We start from the raw sequence: 25,042 nt of genomic DNA, 5'->3' as shown, positions 1-25,042 counted from the left end.
TGACCTGAGTTCAAATTTGGCCTCAGACACTTACTAGCTGTGTGACCCTGGACAAGTCATTTAATCCTATTTGCCTCACTTTCCTCGTGTATAAAATGAGCTAGAGAAGGAAATGGCAAACCACCCTAGTACCTTTGCTAAGAAAACCTTAAGTGGACTCACAAAGAGGCAGACACAACTAATGGACCCCCCAAAAAATTCAATTAATGTACCTGTTTTGTGCTAGGTGCTGTGGTAGGCACTAGAGATATTAAAGATAAAAATGAAACCGCTATTGTTCTCAATAAGCTGGCGTTCTTGGGGAGAAACAACATGTGCGTGTACACACCATACAAACTCTATGCAAAGTGACTTTGGTAGAGAGAGGGTTCTAAAACCCCAGGGAATCAGAGAAGGCCTCAGAGAGGAGAGAACAACTGAAGCTGAGACTTGAAGTGAGCTAGGGGTTCCAAGGAGTGAAGGTAAGGAAGGATAGCCTTCCAAACATGGGGGACAGCCTGTGCAAAGGCATGGAGATGAAGCATTGCCTATGGGCAGCCCATGCACCCATGGTAAGGAGGAAGCTCTAGAGACAGGATATGTTTGGAGCTAGGACATCTGGGTTTAAATCCTACCTCGATCACTTAGTAGCAATTAGTTATGTATTCTTGCGCAAATCAATTAGTCTCTAAGAACCTCAGTTTCTTCATCTTTAAAGCGGGCCCATTTTCTGTGCCATTCATATCTGCACCACCTACCTTATGGATCTGTTGTGAGGAAAGTGCTTTGCCGCACTTATAACATTGTATGAATGTGAGAAGTTAGTGGTCAGTTCTGGTATTATAAAGAGTGCAGCAGCTCTTTTTGTGCCAGACTCTGCTAGAATACCTTGGGGGGCTATGCTGGGGATCTTTTTTTTGTTTCTTTGTTTGTTTATCATGTCTGTGGCTCTCCAGAGCGATATTCAAGAAATGCCACTTGCCTTCATCTTCTGCGAGGGTCCCTCAAGTCTCAGTTCTACCTGGGCAAGGGCGTCAGAACAGAGCAGCGGTCACACACTGTGGAAAGCGGTCGGATGACTGTGCTCGGGACTTTTCTTAGTTCTCAGGACGGAAGCATCGTGTAATTCTAGAAGAGATAAAAAGAACACTGGGCCTGGCTTTTATTCCTGGTTCTTGCACTTACTCTCTGTGGGAGCTTAGGCAGTTCAATGGACTCTGCACATCAATTTCCTCATCTATGAAGTAATTAAGGTCTGGACTACGTATTCTCTAGAACCTCTTCTAGCTCTGTGGTTCTGGATCTGGTGATACTGGTTATTTACCCTTAGAGTGAATCAACCTATGTCTCTATGGCCCCAAAGTAATTTATCTGCAATAGCCTTACAAACTGAGCAGCAGAAGCATTATTATGCCCGTTTCCCAGATTGTGGTAAGAAGCAGAATCATATAGTAGAGAACTAACCTTAGGACCAGGGAGAGATTGGTTTAAGTCCTGACTCTGGCACATACTGACCCTGGGCACATCCGAAGCTCTCAGGGTTCTGGGCAACTCTCTTAAGACTGTGCATTGGAGAGAAAGTGCCAACATGCATTGGTAGGAGTTTCCTTATCCAGGGAGTTGTTTATACCAACGAAATCGCAGGGACAGTCCCTGTCCCTATCTCCAACACTATCCCAGCCCTATCCAGAGAACCATAGATTCAAAGCTAAGAGAGAACTCCATCTAGTCCAGGAGTTCTTAACCTTTTCTTGTATCATGGACCTTTCTGGCAATCATTAAGCCTGTGGAACCCTTCTCAGAATTATATCAAAAGGCCTAAGATAAAATACCGAGTGCATTGTAATATAGTCATCAACATGTATTTTTAAAAATCAACAACAACACATTCATGGACTCCAGGTAAAGAACTAGTTGAACTCTCTCCTTTTGACAGATCAGGACACTGATACCCAGAGGGGCAAAATGAATTGCCTTAGATCACACCGAAGTGTGACATTTGAGCCTAGGTACTGTGACTCCAGAGCTTGTGCTCGCTGGACCAAACTGATGAGGAAGGAAACCAAGGGAGAGAGAAACTTAGTGGCTTGTGCTAGTCTATGTGTGTCTGTGACTGTGTCTATGTCTATGCCCACGTCTAAGTCTATGTCTCTGTCTATGTGTGTGTCTGTGGCTGTCTGCGACTGTGTTTGTGTCTGTGACTGTGACTGTGTCTGTGACTGTCTGCGACTGTGTTTGTGTCTATGTCTGTGACTATGACTGTGTCTGTGACTGTGTCTGTGACTGTGACTGTGTCTGTGATTGTGTCTGTGTCTGTGACTGTGTCTGTGACTGTGTCTGTGTCTGTGACTGTCTGCGACTGTGTTTGTGTCTGTGTCTGTGTCTGTGACTGTATCTGTGACTGTGTCAGTGACTGTGTCTGTGCCTGTGTCTGTGTCTGTGACTGTGCTTCTGTCTTTGTCTGTATCTATTTGTCCAGATCTGTGACTTCATTAGGGGAGGGAATCTCTAGCATGGAACTTCTCACCAATCACACAAATCACAGAGCTATCTAGAAGACACCTTAGATGCCATCTCGTCCAACCTCTTCACTTTATTTGGAGAGACTGAGTCTCAGAGTGGTTGAATTACATTGTGAGAGCTTAGAGGATCAGTGTCAGAGTTGGGATTTGAACTCAGGTCTTTCTGTCTCAAGTCAAGGATTCTAGTCAATTGTCCATGCTGTACCTCCATTTTAGAGCACCACTTGGGCACCAAGAGGTTGAATGACTTGCCTAGGGTCATGCTACAGGTGTCAGTAGCAAGATTGACGTGTACCACGCTGCCTTTGATGATGGTGCTCTATCTGCTCCGCCACGTTGACCTATCAGATACCCACATATACAATGCCACAGGCATGGGGTCTTTTATCCTAGGATTTCAGAAGCATCTATTAGCTTTGTACCTACTGTGTGCTCAACCCTAAGGGGTATACCAAGGCTGCTGAAGACATACAAGAAGACATTGGTGTTGCCCTCAGGGAAATTGCCTTCTATTTGGAGAAATACAATTATAATCACAATGAACACCATGAAGTAGTATAAATTTAATGACTAAATGGTATAATACAGATCATAAATTGCTATCAAAAGTCAGAGAAAGAAAAAGTTGGTGTGGGCTGGAGCAGTCAGAAGATCCATGGGGGAAGTCAGCTTTAGCGTTGGTCTTGAAGGATTTGTATGGTGGGAAGAGACCTTTCAAAAATGAGAATGATGGCATAGGAGGAAAAATGAAAAGTGCAGTCAAGTGGACAGAATATTAAACTGGGGCATCAGATGACTTGGTTTCTAGACCTGGATCTTCTACTTTCCACCTGTGGGATCTTGGGCAGTTCATTTCTCGTCTTTGGGCCTCATTATCTTCCTCTGTAAAATGGAAGGATTCAATGGGTAGATTTATTCTGCTTCTGGCATCCTGTTATTCTCTTGTACCTTTTGTTCTTTTTTTAGGCAATTGGGGTTAAATGACTTGCCCAGGGTCACACAGCTAGTAAGTGTCAAGTGTTTGGTCTGAGACTGAATTTGAACTCAGGTCCTCCTGACTTCAGGGCCGGTGCTCTATCTACTGCGCCACCTAGTTGCCCCTTGTACCATGCCTTTGAGGGATCTTTGTAGCCTTTTTTCCCTCCATCTCCTCTATCCAGTTAGTCATCAAGTTGTATCAATTCATCTTTTGAAAGCTCTCTTAGAATCTTCCTCTCCTTTCCCACTGACACCAAGGGTTACTATGTGACTTTGGGTAAGTTCTTTCCTCTCTCTAAGCCTCAGTTTCCCCACTGTAAAATGGGAGAGTTGGATGACTTCTGTAGAGTCCCTCAGCTCTCATGTTGTATGATCATGCAAACTTCGCTTCTGGCTTGCAGATTTGTTAAATCATATGGTTAAATTTTGGAACTTAACCCAAAATTCCTGTAAATTTAAATGAAAAGCCAGCACAAATCTCACAAAGCACATTGCACATTTTAAGTTTGAGAGTACCATAGACCAGCAGTTTTTGTTTACTGTCTCCTCTATATAAACAGAATATAGATGGCAATTAACTAATAACCCACATATGGGTTTATTTAAGACAGTTAGTGTTTAGTAACCTAATTATAATATAATTTAAATGTGAAGACAACATGACATAATTATTTGTATCCATTCTAACTAGAATATTGTCTGTAGCATATGTAGATATACATATATGTATGTACATTTTTGTGTGTATATAAACTGCCTATTTGGCCACTTGGGCATTTGCTCTGTGGCTTCTGTGAATGACCCATACTAAGTCAATATCTGAACTCTGATTTTTGGGAGAAAAAAAAATAAGGTTGCTAACAGCCTCTGAAACAAGACTTTTGAAATTGAGGACAATTACATCATTGTCCAACCACCTGGGCTTAAATGAAATTGATTTGTTTGTAAGAACTATTAAAAATATTTTAAAGGACATTCAAGGTGTCTGACATTTTCCTTCTCAGTCTTTAGTGTCAGTTTCAGACACAGGGAAGGGGAGCATGCGGAAATCATTTGAAGCCCGGGTACAGCCCGATCGCACTGGGTAATCCAGAAGGGAGGGGTGCCCAGTGTATGATTCTATTCCATTTATTGTTCTTTGGAAGATGGCTGCAATCAGTCATCTTCTTGCATATGGTTTGAAAAAAGCCTGTCTCGCTGGAAAGTAAACTGTTATTTAAGCACAGCATCCACTCTACTCCTGAAACAGTTTTGCCAAACTTATCCAAGTATTCTCCCATGCTTAAAGATGATATAAATATCATTTATAGCCAGCCGTTTGCTTCAGCCTATATGGAATGTCTTCCTGCTCCCTTGATCTAAGTGTCCCAGTTTACATTATAGTCTTTATTGCCTTGGTTTGATGGAGTGATCAGTAAAAATTTAATGACTCTATAAAATAATAAAAATGTCATTAATTTACCACGGATCTCAGATGCAGGGGCTGTAAAGTTACATTAATAAACAGAATATTTTTTTACAACAAAAAGCATTGTTACGTGGGAACATATAAATAACACACATAAATTTAAGAGCAATTTTACTGTTAGCACACACATTATTATGGAATAGCCAATAAGTGTATAAAACATAGTATATAAAATTTTATTAAAATATACTGTGTGCATCAAAAATTCAGCTTTTATCTAAGTGCAAAGAAAAGCCATTATTGTGTGCTTGCTGGTTCATGGCTCTTCTTTCCCCAAGATCACAATTTTACATTTGTTGCCAGTCACAGGAAGTTGCCTGTGTTTGTGGAAGAAAACCACCCCTGATTCGTCCCGATTGTCCCAAACCCAGGCTTCCCCTGTGCCCGGATGCAGAGGCCAAATTGCTCGGAAGCCGTCCTGCCGTGACAGTGAGGGGAAAAGTTACTAATTTCATGCAAAGTTAAAAATAATGCCCAAGAGGTTGGATGGTTTGTTCAGTGACTCTGGAAATCAGGGATAATAATGTAGCAGTCTATCTGTCATCACTGAGCCGGCCCAGCATTGGCTGGAATAATCCGTGAAGATGATGGATGCAACTGGCTTGTGGCCTGTAACGTTTAACATTCATCAGCTCTCACTAAAGGGGGCTTTATCATTTAAATATCTTTATTTAATATGCAACATCCACCTCATACATCACAATCTCAAAGCACTTAGAGAGCCAACAGGCCTACCGACACAGCGGAGCTGACTTTAATTTTTTTCCATAACTTTTATGTTGCCTGCATGTTGGTGACTGATAATGCATAAATAAGTGTCTAATCACGGCTCAGCACGTAAAAATGAACATTCTGCTGCCAGGCAGAAGCCTGGATGTTTGTCCTGGGGGGGGTGGTGGTGGGGAAGTGGGTGGGGAGGACAGGATGAAAGTATCAATGAAACATCATCGCCATTTTCAAATTGTCTACGAATAGTGTAGCCTGATGAGAGCTTCCAGAGTGGGAAGAAAATGGGGGTTAGCAAACATTTTGCCATGCACAGTCTACGTGTTCTCCTGTTGGCAGAATTCTCTTCAATAGACTGATCCCAAAGTTCACATGTTGTGGAATGGAAATCTTTCTGCATCTGTGGCCATATCCACTATTTATGAGTCTTGGTGTCCAACTCCACCAGAGCAAGCTTGGCTTAGCTCGGTTGCCCAGAGTCAGATACATATTCTCTTCCAGTGACCAGGCACTCTACTATTTACAGTGGTTTGGCTGGCAAAGAAATGATCTCCACTGTTCTTTGAAGCAAGGCCGATTGGATGTCTTTCTTCTGGGGAACTCGGGGAAGCTTCTCTGTCAGGGCAGAACTTGACAGTCTCTTTCTGTAGGCACAGAGACAAGAAGAATAGTATTAATATTGAAAAATATGAAATGTACACTGGTCAAAACCGTCTCATCTGTGATTTATTTTTTCCCATATTGAATGAAAGCTTTGTGGGTTATTTTTTTCTTTGGCCAAAATATTGATATTTTATGAGAAAGGTTCACTGCAAAAGAATTTGTTTTGAATGAAGTGAGAGAAATGAATGATTTCAAGGGCATTTAGAATGAATGTGGAAACATGCATGTGCATATGTGTGCTCATGTTGGTGAATGGTGACTCCAAATGTTTTTTTTTTTGTTGTTATAGTTAAAAACAGGCTCATAGGACTGAATTGTGAGAGCACTCCTTTAAAAAAAAAAAAGAAAACATTATCATCATGTAAGCTTTGTTGTCTTAGGATTTTATACACCATGGCATATAATTTTCCCTCTTCTCCTTCCTTGTCAAAATATTGATATTCTTTCAGGAACTTATTTTATTTTATTTTATTTTTCTTGACAGAGAATATTTTCCGATAAAATCAAAGAGAATGACTGACTTGGAAAGATCCTTGAAATATGCATATTGATGGGTAGCACAGTCTGTTGATTTTCAGAGTAGAAAGTTGTTTTCCCCCCTTGCAAATACACAGCAAAGGTTGTTCTGCCAAGAAGATTGCAGGTGTCACGCAGAACCCCTTTTGCATTTAACGTGAGGGAAAGCATTCAAATGCAAATGTTTGCAATGAGAAACAATGTGATAAAAAGGTTGAATATTTTCCTTTCCTGGGGCTTACAGTTGCTTTAATTTTTTTTTCCCTTTCCCCTCCTTCAAATCTAAGCCTTGGCACCTGAACATTGAGGTGTTAGAAATGACTGACCCCATGACTTACATATAACATTTGACTGTTTGCATTTATTGTATGTCGCTTTATTTTGTATTGGGCCAGTAGGCCTTGCACGCTTAGCCACCCATGCACGGTTGCATTTTTATGAAAGAGGACATCACCGGATCATACTTGGGATTGTACTCTTGGTTTCATTTACCTTTTTTCCAGATATCATATCTAGGAAAGCTGCCCCATGTCTACCTCAGTCTTCCTCCTTAGCCTTTTCCCTAGTTGAAAAAATGAAGGGTCACCGTTTTTTTTGGGACCAAAACAGTCCTCGGACAACTTTACCACCTAGAAATTCTCCAGTGAATGAGGGCTTACAGAGCCAGGTTTGTGCTGTATCTTCCTTCAGTGCCAATTTAAACATATTCTGTGCTGAGGGGAACGGGGAAAGCTTCCTGCACAATTTGACTGATGGGAATTAATTATAGAAATATAATGATATTCAAAAAATAATCATATTAGAAAGCACAAACGTATTGAGACTGTACAAATGAGGCACCGCAGCTATCAAGTAATTGTATGTTTGCTCTTTAAGGATATTTCCAAGTTTCTAAACATCTCGATGAAGAGAAAACTCAGAGCGTTTCCATCGAATGCCTAGCATGGCTCAGTACAGAACTAGGTCACTGAACAATAGATTGAACAGCAATCGGCACTCCGGGGCTGCATAATACATTAGGAAGAACATGCAGAAGCTGGGCCGGTGTGGAGACGGGCGCTGGTATTTCATGTCTCTAAATTCAAGCTGACATGACATTTAATATTGTTTCATAGTAATGCTCCATAAGGTTTCGTTCATTCACAAGTACGACATAATGCCAAGTTTTAGTCTAAAGAAGCAACAAGCCTTGGGAGGGTGGGACTGTTGGGGGAAACAGGACTTCTTCTAGTCCTGCAAACAAGAACACTAAATTAGTAATACCCACTGAACACTTTGGCACTGATATGCAGGGAGGGCCCCTGCCTGGAGTTTCATCATGCGACCCTAGCCCCGCTGGCCCCTCGCAATGTCCTAGGCCCTGCATCCTTTGAAGAACTGGGTTAACAAGTAAACTGCCTTTCTTTCCTTTTTCCTCCCGCACTGGCAGGTCCCATGCAGGTCTGAACTCTCCGGGGCCCCCTGCTTTGCTAGGAGCAGTGGTCTGTTATTCACTTCCCGTAGAGGCTCAGTTCAAACTCCGAGGCAAAATAATAGCGCCAACGACGCTGTCATCTGCTATTCCTGCTTTGAAATATTTGTCTTTGAAACCCTCTTGCATAAAATTCAGACTTGTATTTCCTCAGGAGTACAAATGCAAACTGTGATCACTAAATGGCAAAAAACGCCTCTCCCATTAAACTTCACAGTGTGTTTTAATAGGAATTGCTCTTTCAAGTTCTGCGTTTGAGGCTGGAAGAGGCTGATTGGATTCCTTTTTGTTGAAGAGGGCAAAGCCAATAGAGGGAGAAACAGGCCAGTCCAGAGCCCACAGGGTTCCTGGCTGTGGTTTCTGGCCATCACCTGAGCTGTCCTTCATATGGCCCATGGGCCAAACTGGACAGAAGTGACTGCACCAGATTCCAAGCTTTCTCTAGCAGGATTTAGTCACGGCCAGTGTTTCAGAATCTGTGCTTTTCACCTAGTGAACAAGAAAGGAATGAAGATGGGAGGAAATATGGCTGTTCCTATGACCGCTGTGAGCTTAATGGGTTTTCTTCTTTCTTCTAGGAGAGAACACACTTTGAGAATCTGGGCCCCCCGTTAACAGGGAAGTCCAACGAAGATGGGAAACTGGGCCCAGGAGTCATTGATCTGACCCGGCCTGAAGATGCAGAGGGTGAGTTGCTGCTGGGGTACCTCTGGTCTTTGCTTGCTGCTCATAAAATGTTTAAAGCCATGTGTGACTGGTAGACTAGGACTGACTTTCTTGGGAGCCTTCATCTGGATCTTGAACAGACAGTGTTCAAGCCCATCTCTCTTTATGGCCTTGTGAGGTGAATGGCGAGTGGAGGAGGGTTGTGTGTGTGTGTGTGTGTATGGGCTGGGGATGAAGAACACAGCTGAGGCTTTCCTACAGAGTTCTATCTCCAAGGGTACCTTGCTGGTGCATTTTGTGTCCTTTGAACATATTTTAATGAAGCACCCCTACCTCCATCCGAGGGCAGAGAGTTCTGCTTGTTCTCCCAAGAAAACTGTGCAAAAGTGATTCTGGCTCTGAATAAAGGATGGCCAGACTGAGCAAAGTCCATTTTTAGGAACCAGGCTTTAGCAGCATGGCCATCTTTGCTCAGTCCAGAGTGCTGGTTTGCTCAACCTAATGCTGAAATCTTCTGAGAGCAAGTGATGGAAAAGAAGGCCTGCCTGCCTGCCTGCCTAGCAGACCAGGCATTCACCTCAAACTTTGTCATGAGATCCAGGTCCTTTTGAGTTTGCTTGAACCCACTTCAGCAAATCAGTAGGACCTGCTCTCTGGGGACCAAGTAGAATTTACGATTTGGTTCGGCACTTAGGGAACAACGTTGCCTGGTTATTGACTGTGTCATCATCACAGAGACCTGGCTGGTTTTCCCGTTAGCCTGTCCTTTGGCCAAAACCCTCCCACCAGTCAGAGAAGATTAATTTGTTCTTTTCAGTGTAACACAATACTCGCTCCTGTCTCTGGCCCCAAGCAGAATTCCTCCGTTAGCCTAAGGAGAGAGAACCTGGCCCTCCCTCACGCCCTTTAAACCACAGCTCTGCTTCTGTGGCCTGAAACATTTCTCAGCAGCATCAGAATCAGACAAAACTGCTGGACGGTGCCCAGGTATCAGTCCAGGAGCCAGCGGCAGAAGCACTGAGAGATATTGCTGCTTAGGACCAAGAGGTACTTCAGAAAGTTTCCAGAAAACAGCCCTCTCCTAAGATGGCAGGATGGGGCAGTACTTGGTTACGTGCTGAGCATATCACTGCTACTTGGGAAATATTTGGTTGATTTCAATTCAACATTTATTAAGCAACTGCCGTGGTCAGGGGCTTGTGTCAGACCTTGGAGAAACAAAGATAGACATGGCACGAGTCCTGTTCTCAAGGAGCTTACATTCTAATTTAGGAAGGACAACTGCATCAACAACTATGATGTAAGGGAGGAGAGCTCAACAAGAAAGAGATCACTTTCACCAGTTGTTTTTTTGGGGGGAGCGTCTGAGGAGGTGGCATCTGAGCAGGACCTTGAAACAAGGGTGCTATTTCAATAGGAGGAGACTGGAATAGGAGAGGGGTAGAGCTTAGTATGAACAAAGGTGCGGAGGAGAGCTAACTAGAGTAGGGCCTTGGGGACTTCGTCCCAGGGTGACAAATTTTGAGACTACTGATGGCATTTGCAGTCTTTAAGCTGCGTAGAAACAATAGTATGCAGCACCTAGCTAGCAAGAAGGATTTGTAAAAATCGGAAGCTACCGGAGAATATACTTCCATTCTCTCCCACGAGAGCAAAACAAAACAAAACGAAACAAAAGGCCTGGCGATGGCATCCCAGAGGAGCTCTTCTTCCAACCCCCCTGTTGCCCATGGGGACGAGTGGCCCACCTTAAAAAATTAATTTGAAGGCATTTCACAGTCCTTAACCCAGACATGGTTTGTGCTGCTGCGGGTGCAGGAATTGCTAGCTATGTCTCTGACGCAGAGTAGGGGTGGGCAGAGGTGAAAGAGAACAGCCCAGTGACTTTGGGATATAGAGGAAATGAAAGGGAATAGCATGAAACAAGACCATACAGATAGATTGGAGCCAGGTGGGGGAGGGGGACCTTGAATCCCTAGATTAAAGATTTATCCTTTGTTTAGTAGGTAACGTTGAGCTGCTGACGATTTTGGTTTGGGGAGTGACATGACCAATACAGGGGATTATAGAGGGGAAAGGATGGAAACAAACAAACAAACAAAAAAACAACACATAAAAGACTGACAACTGTCTGAATGAGCAGAAATGAGGCCTTAACAGGGGGGAGAGGAAGGGTGGGATGTAAGCTATATTCCAGAAGTTGAAATGAGTGTGTGTGTGTGTGTGTGTGTGTGTGTGTGTGTGTGTGTGTGTGTGTGTGTGTGTGTGTGTGTGTGTGTGTGTGTGTGTAGGGAGTGGAAGACAGTGGAGGATAGAGCTGGAGAGTATGATTTTTTCTTTTGGGTCACCATCGTCATGAATTGCCCAGAGGAGGCATTTCAACCAGTGCAGGTCACTATGCATTAGCTCCCCTGTGGACCATTAGGGTACTTAAAGTGTCCTGGAAGCTAGATCCAGTCTCAGAGGCAGGTCTCATTTCTGGTCTCTGTTATCTCTGTTGACTGACTTTGGCTTTGTTGCTGGTCCATTTTGTCTAAATTGCAGAGTGGAGAAATCATTTCAATAATGTGGCATACCTATCTATCTATCTATCTATCTATCTATCTATCTATCTATCTGTCTGTCTATCTATCTATCTACCTACCTACCTATCTATCTACCCATCTGTGTGGGTATATTACATCATATAACAGTAGGCATTTCATAGCATTTTTGGGGGGCACTTTCATTGGTAGAGGGATCCCCTCATGAGGAAATCCCTCTATCTATGCAGATTGGTGCCTGCCCAGCAGCTGACAGCCTTAGAGCACTGAGAGATTAATTGATCTGTCTCATGTTAAACAGCAAGTATGTGTCAGAGACAAGACATAACTCAGGTTTTCCTGACTCTGAGGCAATCACATGTCGTGGCTGCTTCACATAGTGCTTTAAGTGAAATTCTCTGCAGTATTGGGCCCTGATCCCTTGATCCTCACAACAACCCTGCCAGTTAGATGATATTTTCTCCATTTTACAAATGAAGAAATTGAGACTCAGCGAGGTTGACTTGCTCAGGGTCACGCAGCTAGTAGGTGTTGGAGGTAATATTTGAATTTAGGACTTCCTGACTCCCTGTCCCACAGTTTGTTCCCGATGTGAGCCATACTGGCAGTCCTATGGGATGCTTGGGATCTGCTCAGTTGGGCAAAGGCTTGGTAGCCACGGAGACCTGCCTTCTCTTCCTGACTCTAAAGCTACCTCCTGCAGAAATGCAGGGCATATGCTGTTCACCTGTCTTCGCCCCAGCTCTAATCTGGAAAGTGGGCATAAATAGATCCAGTTGCTTCTCAGCAATGCCAAGAGAATCTGGTGGGTGGTCTCAGTTGCTTTGAAGATCAAGAATCAGTGCATGGATAGTAAAGACAAGCTTCCGGACACTCACTGTCATGAAAAACAAAACAAAAACCTCACCATCTTTTATAAGCTGAGTACGATAAAAGTGGTGAGTCTCTGGGAGTTCTACCAAGTATCTCTGTGCTGTATATATGTGATTTCTTCCCAAAGCTGGTGTCTAGGTTTTTGGAGGGCAGAATTTTTGTGACCTTCCGTGGTGTGGCCCATTTCCCTTCCCCTAAATATAGTAGCATTTGTCACCCACTGCCTCTCCTGTTACTGTACCATACTGAGCAGCCCCACATGACATGTGTAACTTTAGAAGGTCTGTAGTGGCCCGGGTCCTGCTGGAGCGTGTGAAATCTTTTCCTCAGAAGCAAGCCCTGGGCTGCCATTGAGGCTCTGTGTGCCTTGGGGGAATGTGAGTTCATGAATGGAGTCCGGTTACCTGCCTTAGTGCCTACAGAAGCAAGATGCCTTTGTAAGGGGGTGCTGGGGAAGGGGGGTGGCAGCGGGGGCAGGGCATTTGGGGTGGGGGAGGGTGCCTTCTGCTGACTACTCGTATGCCAGATTCCCTGGCACCTGCTCCAACCTAAGCCTATTGCTCGGCCTGCCACACTCAAATGTGTTGAGTTACAGTTAATATTAAAGTCAGTACAGGGCCTCCTAGTAATTCCTCCATTTTCACAGACTCAGAAAGAGCCAAATCAGGAATCTTAGGAATTATCTCATTCAACCTCCTCATTTTGCAGATTAGAAAACTGAGGCCCAGAGAGAACAAGTGATTTGGTTAAAGTCACAAGGCTGATGAATAGTGAGGATTCAAACCCAATTCTTTGCATTCCCTGTCCTATGTCCTTTCCCACTAAGGGATTCTTCGTGTGTGTGTGTGTGTGTGTGTGTGTGTGTGAGAGAGAGAGAGAGAGAGAGAGAGAGAGAGAGAGAGAGAGAGAGATGGACCTGCTTTTTGGAAGTCTGGTGAAGCCACTGGAACCCTTCTCAATAAGATGTTTTTAAACGTATAAAGGGAAGTACATAAAAGTACAAAGGAAATCAATTCTATTGAAACAAACAGAGCCGCTGCCTTCTCAAGTGTATAAAGAGAAATCAGGGCCATTTAGGGGGGACAGATCCCGTGCCTTCAGTCCCATAGCCCTCACCTCCATGTCTGCCCTCGATTTGCACTCAGAGAACCAGTACTTAAATCCTACTTGTGCCCCAGACAAGATGCATGGCCTCCTGCTGTCTTTTTTATCTTTCTGGGCTTGAGTTTCCTCATCTATAAAATGAAAGTCTTAGACATGATGACCTCTAAGGTCCCTTCCAGCAAAAATCCCATGCTGCTGGGATGCATGACTGGTTCCTACTTTCCCTAGGGTTGGGAAGCAGCCCTTTAAAGGGGTAGTACCCTCCCTCCTGCCTCTTTTCCTGACTTCCTCTCCTTTTCCTCTCATCCCTCTCAGCAAAGCCAGAAAGACAGGTGCTGCCCCAAACAAACACACAGACATATAAATAAATAAACAACGCAACAAAAACCAGTACCCTAAACTGAGACCTTTGAGGGCCTGCTCTTCCGGGTTATTTATGAAGCTGAGTCCATGTCCAGGGCTGGGGTTGCTGGCACATGCCCATGGACTTTGAAAGGGCCTGAATCGCTCAGTAAGCATCATGGGCACTGACTCTGGAGCCCTGGATAGGGAGGCAGGGGGCTAAAGGCCACTGACAGAGGCAGCTGTGCGTGCGCATTAACCACTCATCAAAATCAAATGACAAAGCCCCACAAAGGGAAAACAGAAATTAAAAATATAAAAGGCAAATGGCTTCAACATTTTATTTTTAAAGTCCAGCTGTTATTTGGCTTGAATGTGACAAGACAGCATTTCTCGCTCACCACGATATTTATAAATCCCCCAATTCATCGGTGTTGAGGATGTGCAGAACACGTTTTTGCCCTGGTTGGGGCTGAAGCAGTGGAGGGCTTCAAAGGGGCTGAATGGGCCCAGATCCTTGGGCTCTAGATAAGACAGAACCAGGAGACAGGGGATTCTCAGTCACTGTGAATTCATTAAGACTGATCCACAACTTTTACTTTTTTAGCAGATATCTGTATGGATTTTTTTTTTTCTTCCTCAGAGCTCTGTTTAGAGGAGGAGCTAATCCTTATCCCAATTCACTTACTGTGGAAGCAATGTAACATAGTGGAGAAAAACCCAGACTAGGAATCCAGAGTCCTGCATTCTAGTCCCAGTGCTACTAAAATTTTGTTTTGTGAGCTTGGACAAGTCACCTCCTTCTCTAGGCTTCATTTTTGTCTTTTATAAAATAGTGGATAGGAGTGGTCTCCAAGCCTCGTTACAGTCCTAATACTCTATTCTGTCTAAAGACCCCTTTTTTCTCTAACATTCTATATTTTCAGGTACTTTCCAGCTCTAACATCTTTGCTCTAAGATCTCTCCTAGTTTTAATATTCTCTGTTCTGTGGTCCTTCCTCATTATGACAGTCTGTGTATTAAGATTTCTCCCAGTTCTGATGTCCTCTGATGTATGTTTTAAGGTCCCTCCCCTTTCTGACATTCTCTGCTGTATTTACTAAGGGCCCTCCTATTTTGGACAGTCTATGTTCTAAATTCTCTCAGCTCTGACGTTCCCTGTTGTGTGTATTAAGGTTCCTTCTGGCTCTGACATTCTATTTCATGTTCTAAAATCCCTTCTGGCTCTGAAAGTCTATTCTCTCAGGTCCCTCTGATTGTCAATAGTCTTTGTTCCAAGGTCCCTACCAGTTCTGACATTCTGTGATTCTCAGGTCTTCAGAAAGCCCACAACATGTTTTGTTGTAGCAAAGGTGATTTCTCCATGCTGTCTTCCTGACCTCTAGGGCTTCATTCATTCATTTACTCATTCATTCATTCATTCATTCAATAGCAATAGATAGATTCCTTCAGCTGGTATAGCGTACTTGTGTTGGTTTGCACAAGAACTGCTGGACAAATGACACTAAATCTCTCTTTTCTAAATCATTTTCTTTTAGTAGAAAGGAATACCCTAATCTTAGACAAAGACAGGATGACCTCATTTTCCTATAGGATCTTGTTAGGCTTAGAGAGTTGAAAGTATAACCTGCTTGTGAATAAAAAGCTGCCTGTGGTTCAGTGGATGATGAACTGAGGGGCAATCCCTTTAAAAACTGTCTTAAGTTGCAGGATTCTCTTCCCTGATCTAACATCTTCAGAGCGGGAGGCTGGGGCTTGGTGCAGAGCAGGATGGCTAAGCCAGCCATGCCCAAGCTTTGTCCTTAGGAGAGTTTGTCAGGATCCTGTCTCAAGATGGTCTCATCTTTTAAGATTTATGATGACTCGTTTTGGAATGGAGACAAATCAGGAAGGTTGTCCCGGGACCTCTTCAGAATGTCCTGTCTAGTGATAAGCAGACTCCTCAGTCTGCTAACACTTTCTCCTACTAGGAGGACAGGTGATTCATTGCCTAGGGCAACAAGGAGGTCCCTGGCATTGCTTGGGATGGGATCTAAGCCCTTCTTATACTTTGAGCTTTGAGGGTCCTTAGATCAAATGTTCTCTTGGGGAAATTCCTCATATATGAACCTGTAGAATTTTAGAGTGGGTAGAGATCTTGGCAGCATTGGTCAACCTCCCACTCAGGTCTTGTCTCCAGTGACAAAGCCAAGCTCTACTTCTATGTCAGCTAACTCTCATTCATTCAACGAGCAAGCAAGCATTTATTAAGCACCTACTGTGTGCCAGTTACCATGACATACAAAGCTACAAATTATGCAATCCCTTCTTGTTATAAGGAGGTTCTTCTTTATACTAAATGGAAATCTGCCTCCCTATAACATCCATTCATGGGGTCTTGGTCATCTCTTTGAATGAGCATAGCACTCCTTTTCCCTAATGGCAACCTTTTAGATATTTGATAATGGACTAGGAGACCTGAGTTTGAATTTAGGTCCCATCACTATGTGACCTTAGGTCATTCCGTTCCTGCTCTGGATTCTAGTTTCTACAAATGTCAAATGAAGTGATTGGACTGTGTGGTCAGGCCTGTGAATCTCTAACTTCACTGCTAAATGATTAAGACAATTGTGTGTCGTGGTAGACTGCATTGCAAGTCTCAGTGAACAAAGCCATCGAGGAGAAGTTGCTTATAAGAAATATCAGTACAGATAGATGTCAGATTCTGAAAGGGGGAGAGGAAGGCTGAAACTGCCCACCTGAGCAATTCTGGGGAGAGAATGGCAGAAAGTAGAAAGAGAACATTCCTACTGGATGGTTCTTTTGGTCCCGAAAGTAGCCTTGGCTTAGTAGGTCAACATATACTGAATTCTCCTTCTGTGCCAAGGCCTACACAAGGTGCTATGGGGGAGCAGCAATATAGTCCTTGTTCTCGGCTGTAATCGAAAAGCAGACAAAGATAACAGCATGGAAAGAGTCCAGAGGTTTGAGTTTGAATCCCAGTTCCAGTATTATGATTATGGTGACCAGAAGTACATCACTTACTGTCTCTGGGCCTCAGTTCCCTCATCCAGAAAAGAAGGGCTTGGACTAGATCAGAAGTTAACTTGGAGTTCATGAACTTGTTTTTTTTTTAATATTTTGATAATTATGTTTTAACGTAATTGGTTTCCTTTGTAATCTTATGTCTTTTATGCATCTAAAGATATCCTGAGAAGAGGTCCATAGGCTTCCCCAGACTGCCAAAGGGGAGCTAAGAACCCCTGCACAAAATGAACTCTAGCCCACAATGTTTTGTTAGTCTAACCCTCTCAGTCCAAAAAAGAGAATAAAAACTCACACAGGAAAGGCTAGGTGATGTCACCCAAATTTGTGTTTAGACACTGGGAATTTGGTCTCCCACAGCTTCAAGGAAGAGAGAAGGTGCTCACTGCTCTCAGCTTAGAATGATAAGCCCACCCTGAAAAATCAACTCAGAAGACAATGCACAAGCTGGCAACATAGCCAATGGCCATGTAACAGGCAGGTATGGGAGGGCCTGCAGAGCAGCCTTCAGGAAAAAAACAAAAACAAAAACAAAAAACAAACCAGAGCTCAGAAGGGCCATGCCTATGGCCTGGTGCTATACTGTGAAGATCACAAAATATATTTTACTGTGGATATAAACAGTTTTACAGGAGCCTGTGCACCAGTTTATATCAGCACTCTATATAAAGTGCAGCCCTCTTAAACAAACAGATAAAGTTCTCTTAAGGAAATATATTTGCTGCATCTTAAAAGCTCCAAAATAACTTTTAATGTTGGTGGAGAACAATTTCTATTGAATCCTCCAGGTGATGGAAAGCTCCTGTTGTGGTAGAAGAAAGAGGTTTAGGCAATAGAAGCCACTGGTACAGAGCTTCCTGGCTGCCCCAGAGCAGGCCGGCCTTGACCTGATACATGGACGCCCAACAGCAGAAAAGCCTGGCCACAAAGAGAGCGTTTCTGTGGCCCAGCAACTAACCTTGGCCTCCAGGCAGCATGGTGCCCAGCCTCTGCGATGGGCTTTGAGTTTTATGACCTTGTCTCCCTTTCCAATCCATCTTAAGAAGAAAGCATTGGGTTAGTCACTGGAGATACAAAAAACGAAATTAAAAACATATTCCCTGCCTTCAAGTAGCTTACATTTCACTGAAAATCATTTGAAGCAGGAAGAGTGGAGGGGTCCATGTAGGATCAAGTACAGACCCTTTCTCAGCATTATGAAAGTGTGTCTCCTTTCCCTGCCCCTACACAAAGCATATATACACCATCAGTTGAGAAAGAAGACCTGGGCACCAGCAAGAGTTGAGGCTAGAGACAAAGGCTATCTTCCCACTCCTCAGCAGCCTATTAGCCTGCTTTAAACAAATATCCCCCAAAATCACAATAGACTTGTGTGGTAAATGAAGGTTCTGCAATCTATGTAGGCCAGTTTTGAAGTATGGGAAGCCGTGAGGTTTTATCTCTTTAAGCTATAATCAAGAAAAATGAAGAATTTTTTTCATTATTTTCATTATTCATTTATTCACTTATTCTTTTTTCTTTTAACTAATATAATTAATTGTTTCCTACATGCACACCACTGATAATAATAATGATGATGCTAGTTTTATGGTGCTGAGGTTTTTTTTTTAAACTTTTTCCTTCTAACAATCTTGTGGAGTAGAGAGTAGAAGTTTTTACAGATGAAAAACTGAGGCCTCAGGAGGTGAAGAAACGTAGCCAGGGCCACACAGTTAGGAGAAAGCCAGAATTTGAACAGGGATCTTTTAGCTTAAAATCTGATGACCTAGAATTTCTTACTGGTCATATATATACTGGTGAAGCTGTTGATTTCCAGATCATAAATGTGGTAAACCATCAAAGGTGTTGTCACTGGGGATTTTCAACTCACCTGTTTTCCTCTGTCACTAAGGGTAGTGTTTTCTTATTTGCTCTTCCTGCTGCTTCCTGAAGGATCTCTTTTTAACAATAATCTCTCTGTCTTACAATTGATTCTGTAAAATTCCAGGTCATCACCATCATCACAGAAGCCCAAATTTATATAGGGAAAGGGAAGGGAATAAGCATTTATATAGGACCTACTATGTGCCAGAAACTATACTAACACTAATTACAAATATCTCATTTGTTCCCTACAACAACCCTATGAGGTAGGTGCTGTTATTATTTGATTATTTGAGGAAATGAGACTAACGACTTGCCCAGGATCACACAGCTAAGTGTCTGGGGCCAGGTCTTCCTGACTCCAGGTCCAGTGCTCTATCCACTGCACCACTGAGTTTTACGAAGTGCTTTCTTCACAACATCCAGGTGACGTAGGTTGTATAAATATTACCTCAACTTTGCAGATAAAGAAACAAAGAGATTTGGATAAATTAAGTGATTTGCCCAGAATATTCCATGGCTCTAGTTAGTACTAATAGTAGTAGTAGTAGTAGTAGTAGTAGTAGTAGTAGTAGTAGTAGCAGCAATATAATAATTTATAGTTAACAAAGTACCTTGAATATTTTACCTCATTTAGTCCTTACAATCCTCCTCTGAGGAGGTAGCAGAAGGTGTTACCATTCTCATTTTACAGATGAGAAAACTGAGGCACAGAGCATGTAAATTATTTGTCACAGATCACAGAGCTATTATATATCAGAGTCAGAACTTGAAACCAAGCCTTTTGTGGTTAAGTGCTATATCATGCTGCCTTCAGGGAGCCAAGGTATACAGTTGCCAAGGCCCTAATTGGATTGTGCCCACGAGAACGCACAGAGGTAAGAATTCATCACTTTTTGCATTATATTGTAAACTGTTACATTTAGGGATCAGGCTGTAAAAAGTAACTCTGAACTAAAAGTTAATATGCCAAGTCTCAGCCTAGGAGAAAATTTCACAAGCAATATATTCAGCCATTTAAAACTTACACTAAAAATACAGATTGAAGCTTTCGGGTTTCAATATATATATTTCTTCCACTTCTATAGCAAAGAGACGGCTTCATGCTGTTTCAATATAAGCTTCCCATTCCAAGGGATGATTGGTCCTGAATGAGGACAAGATGAAAGCGGGTAATTATTCTTGTTCCTGGCTTCTACAGAGCTGTTTGTGGGATGGAGAAAGCCAAGCCTAAATCTCTGGTCTTCTGTCCTTTGGCTCTGTCTGCTGCTGGCCTGATCTGAATCCAAAGATCTGAACTGTGCCCCTCCAGAGGACTCATGGTCAAAAACTAATCGATAGAGGAGTTAGGTCTCTTCCTTATTCCCTGGCTTTGAATAGATCCAAGGATTTGATTTTTTTCCTGCCCTGGTGCTGGTGGGATAAGAGATGAGTCTTGCTATGGGATATTGCATCTTCATTGGATTTAAGCTCCATTTTCCAGTGGTCATGAAGAAGGATGCCTACTCTCAAATATCATCTACAATAGGATGTTGAGTAGAAGTTTCTAATGGGGTGGCTGGCTTGCATTGATGGTAGAGGGAGGTAATATGTTGAGGTAGAAAAGCTTATGATGGAGTAGCATCATGCTAACAAAGACAAAACACCCTCAGAACTTCCCTTCGATTTGATGTCTAAGTCACAAACCAAATAGGTCTAAAATTTTCCATTAAATAAGAGATAGCTTAGTGTAGTGGCGAGAGCACTAGACTTGGAAACAGGAAGACCTGGGTTTGAATGTTGCCTCTGATGCTTATTACATGTATGACTCTAGGGAAGTCACTTGAGACCAAATTTCCTTATCTGTAAAATGAAAATACTAATATCCCAGGACCTCAGGGTTGTTTGAAAGATCAAGAGATAATGTATATGGGAACATTAAGTGCTAAGTAAATGTTACCAAGGCACATAGGTGGCCCAATGGATAGAGCTGTGGCCCTGGAGTCAGGAAGATCTGAGTTCAAATCCAGCCTCAGATACTTACTTGCTGTGAGACCCTAGGGCTAGTCACTTAACCTCTGTTTGCCTCAGTTTCCTCATCTGTAAAATGAGCTGAAGAAGGAAATGGCAAACTACTCCAGTATCTTTGCCAAGAAAACCCCAGAAGGGGGTCATGAAGAGTTTGACTGGACTAGACACTAAACAAAATGTTACCCATTATTATTTTGATTGGCCCCTTAGAAAGTGCCCTGTGAGGAATTTCCTCTACCAATGCAAGTCAGCACCTTGTAGTCTCAGGTGGCATTAAGATTAAGTGACTTGCCCAGGGAGCACACAACAAGGGTGTATCAGGTGTGAGATTTCAACCCAGCTCTTTCTGAATCCAAGTCAGATCTCTGGCTCTGGCTAGTATGCTATACTCGTCATCATCTTCATCAATTATTATTATTGTTTCATTCTCATCTTTTTGCTGGGATTCAGATAGAAATGCTCCTGAGACAAGTCCCTACCCTGTTGTTACTTTTTTTACATTTAATGTTTTACAAACATTGTACAGGTAGACAAAGTAGCTGCTTTTTGGAGCTGAATGAAATTATGAGGCTCAAAGCTCACTCTCTGTAGGCCCACTGAATATATCCTTTGTACAGCTTGGGTAGTAGACAGGAAAACAGATGATAAGTATCTCATTATGTCCTCACATGATTTTGCTCTCTCCTGCAAGGTCTCTACAATTTTAAAACTATTCATTTTACCTAGTTTAGAGATTATGAGTATTTGTTATGATAACGTGAATTTAAAATGTTTTTAATTTTTTTTGGGTCTGGGTGATTGAGGACAACTGTTTGATCTGTGGTAGTGGTCTGTTTGTAGTATCATTTATTAGTTGAGTTTTCTAGGATATTTTGAGGTCCTATTTGTATCAGGGGGTTTGTGCTGACCATTGTGCTGTCCATCCACGATAGCAAGCTTCTGATATATAATTCTATCTCCCAGGACCTGTCTTGCTGGGTATTTGGAAGGAGCAATATTTTGCAGCCTGTAGCGCTGTATTGCACAGTCTCTATCTTTTCCTTACACAATTTGCATTGATTACTAAATCTGGACTCCTTAAGGACAAACTTCTATAAATTCTGGTGGCAATACCTGGTCCTGAATTGCTGTTATAAACCCATTTTCATTTTTTTAAGAATCTGCAAGATTCTGCCATTTGTTTGAAGCTCCCTTGTTGGCACGTGGATGGTCAACTTCACATGGATATTGCCCGTGGAGGGCCTTTTGATTTCACTTTTCGATCTTTGCCATAGGTTGTATCTGAAGATAAACTACATTTGGTTACATTTGACAAATCACATGGTATATATCCCTATCAACTATTTCCTATTATCAATAGTTTACTATTGCCCAATGGAATGATGTCTATTTTTTCTAAAAGTATTTCCATGTGATTTTTTAACCTATTCGTCATGTGCACTGGGGAATGCCATAGGATCACAAGATCATAGATTTAGAACTCTAGGGGTCCAAATGATGATGAGGAAAGTAGAGGCCAGAAAATGTAAATGACTCAATGAAGGTTATATAGTGGCAGAAATGAGATTTGAACCCAGGTCCTCTAATTTCAAATAGTGTCATTTCCATTATGCCATGCTGCTTATCAATCCTCCTCCTCCATTTTTGACCAGGAAATGTTAATTTTCCTATTGAAGCCTTAGAGTGACAGCCTTATGTTTCATTAACATTGTATGGGCTGTTATTATTGTTGTTATGGTTATTAACCCGGCGGTGGGGGGGAAGCAACCTACCTAGATGGTTGCTTTGTTTGGAACAGGATCCACAGCTCTAGGGATGAGCAGACCACATGGGGTAGCCATGCTGAATTCTCACCTTCCCTTCATAGCTAAAAAACAGAAATAGTTGGTGACATGCAGAAAATAGTTGAGGAGTACTTCTCATAACATTTAGGATCTTAGAATTAGAAGCAATCTTAGTGGTTGTCTAGTCTCATGTTGTTGTTCATTGGTATCAGTTGAGTCTGACTCTTTGTGACCCCATTTAAGGTTTTCTTGGCAAAGATACTGGAGTGGTTTGCCATTTCTTTTTCCAGTCATTTTATAGAGGAGGAAACTGAGGCAAACAGGGTTGTGTGATTTGTCCAGGGTCACACAGCTAGGAAGTATCTGAGGCTGGATTTGAACTCAGGAAGATGAGTCTTCCTGACTCCAGGCCTGCTGCTCTGTGTACTATGGCACCACCTAGCAGCCCATCTAGTCTCATACCCAAATTAAATACAAATTCTATCTGCAATAAGCCCTGTCATCAAGCCTGTACTCAAAGATCTCCACTAATGGGGCGCTCTCTACTATATGGTACAGCCCATCTCACTTGTGAGTCACTGTAATGATTAGGAAGTTTTTCTTGGTCTTGAGTTGAAATCAGCCTCCCTATAACTGCCACATAGATCAAAGCTAGTTGGGGTCTTCAACATCGAGGCACTTCAAATACCTAAAGACAGCCACCCCAATTATTTTCTTCTCCAGGCTAAATATCCCCAGTTCCTTTATTCGATGCACATAGGGTATAGTTTTAGGTCCTCTTGCCCTCCAGTAATGCTTCTCAGATACTTGCCAGATTGCCAATTTCCTACCTAAATGTTGCACTTGGAACTAGACACAGTATTTCTGATGTTGCCTGACTAGGGTAGATGATAGTGGTTCTCTGACTGGGTTAATTTTGGACACTGATTTTACTAATGTAGTCTAAAAATGTTTTTGTGTGTGTGTGTGTGTATGCACGTGTGTGTGTATGTGCACGAGTGCATGCGTGTGTGTGTGTGTGTGTGTTTATGTATTAGGGAAGACCACGTGGGTCATTTGCCAATGTGGATTCTTTCATCAAATCTTTACGGTGAAGAAATTATATTGGCTATTCCTTCCCTCTTATTCTTCCTCCCTTTTCACCAAGATAAGAAAATGCAAACTTCTCTCAGTACCAGTCATGCTTATAATTCCCCACATCCTGACAAGTAGAGGATTCCACTGGAACAATAAACAGGAAAGAGAAGCTAGTGAATTAAAGTTATTAATGGCCTTTTTAGCTGAATGCCACTGGAATAATTAAATTGTCTCCAATCTGATCATTTTAGAAACCAATTTCAGTGTCATGTTAGTGAGAGTCAGGGAAACTGAGATCTTGTCATAGCTTTGCCTATAACTGCTGGCATGATCTTTGACAAGTCACTTCCTCTCTGTACCTCAGTTTTCTCTATGTTGTAAGGGTCCTTCTTGCATCAACAAGTTATGTTCTGTTTTCTAAGAGGCCTTTGATATTCCATGATCCATATTCTTTCATAGTTATATCTTGCTGTGTTCTATGTTCTAAGTTCTCTCCCAGCCCTACAATCCTGTGTACTAGGACCTTAGGCCCTTCCCAACTCTAGGATCCGAGGTCCCATCTAACTTTCAACATTCTATGTGATTCTGTGAGTGTGTAAAACCTTTTCTTAAAAACTTTACTATCCATGGAAGTCCCGTTGTACCTTTGTCCACTGACATGCACAAAAGCTGTAGCATCCAAACAGGTATTGGTAAGTAATATTTATAATGTCAAGAACATTAGAATTCCGGATTGTCCTGAAAGTGGCAGGTTGTGGGACCTCTGCTTTGTCCAGCAAGCCAGTGGCTGAAGGAGGATGAGTGGTCTCTTTGAATCCCAAGCTCTTGCCCAGCCTATGTTTTTGTCAGGACCATGCAGGTTTCACAAAGCATGACATCATAAATGTTATGTTTTTTAGGGATGCCTGTACACTGAGAGGGAGGGGTGTTGACTATGTTCCTCAAATCCAACAGTATTCAGTTTATTGGAATTAGTCTCATAAATAAGCCCATGTTTTGAGGGTTAAGGGAGCAGTATCACCCTCCAGGTACGAGGTCTGTGAGTTTTCCTTCAATTGGGTTCTCACTCCCTATATTTTGCTTCAAGCCTAGGTTGAATGAAGCACATGGAGTTTGCAGCTCATCAGCCCTGTGTATTGGGATTGGGGTGGGGGTGGGGAGTGGCAGGGAGCGAAGGAGGAAGGTTAATTAAGTCTCAGCCAGCTTCCCTTGGAAGGGTTAGGAACCAGAACCAATTGTCGCCTTATTGTAGCTTCTGCCACATCTGGTCTCTGGCTAAATGGGTCCTACTGCCTTAGCTCAGCAACTTACAAGTCTTACTTATGTGGGTACATGTAGAGATGTAAATATCAACAGAGTAGCTGATGCTCTGTGTACAAGTTGGGGGAGAGAGAGAGAGAGAGAGAGAGAGAGAGAGAGAGAGAGAGAGAGAG

At 42.6% G+C, this 25,042-nt stretch overlaps 1 protein-coding gene across 1 annotated transcript in view; it reads left to right on the top strand.

Annotated features, from left to right (window-relative positions):
* Positions 1 to 25,042, top strand: part of SOX6 (SRY-box 6) — a 364,739-nt gene that overhangs the window by 310,828 nt on the left and 28,869 nt on the right. Inside the window, exon 13 of the mRNA XM_027852618.1 lies at positions 8,902 to 9,010. Within this exon, the coding sequence (XP_027708419.1) occupies positions 8,902 to 9,010 (109 nt within the window). The remainder of the gene's footprint in view (positions 1 to 8,901; positions 9,011 to 25,042) is intronic.

This window comes from Vombatus ursinus, unplaced genomic scaffold (genome assembly GCF_900497805.2).
Source record: "Vombatus ursinus unplaced genomic scaffold, bare-nosed wombat genome assembly UNPS02009770.1, whole genome shotgun sequence".
Classification (NCBI taxonomy): Eukaryota; Metazoa; Chordata; class Mammalia; order Diprotodontia; family Vombatidae; genus Vombatus; species Vombatus ursinus.
Note: the sequence above shows the minus strand (reverse complement) of the source record. Positions and strands in the feature narration are given on the sequence as shown.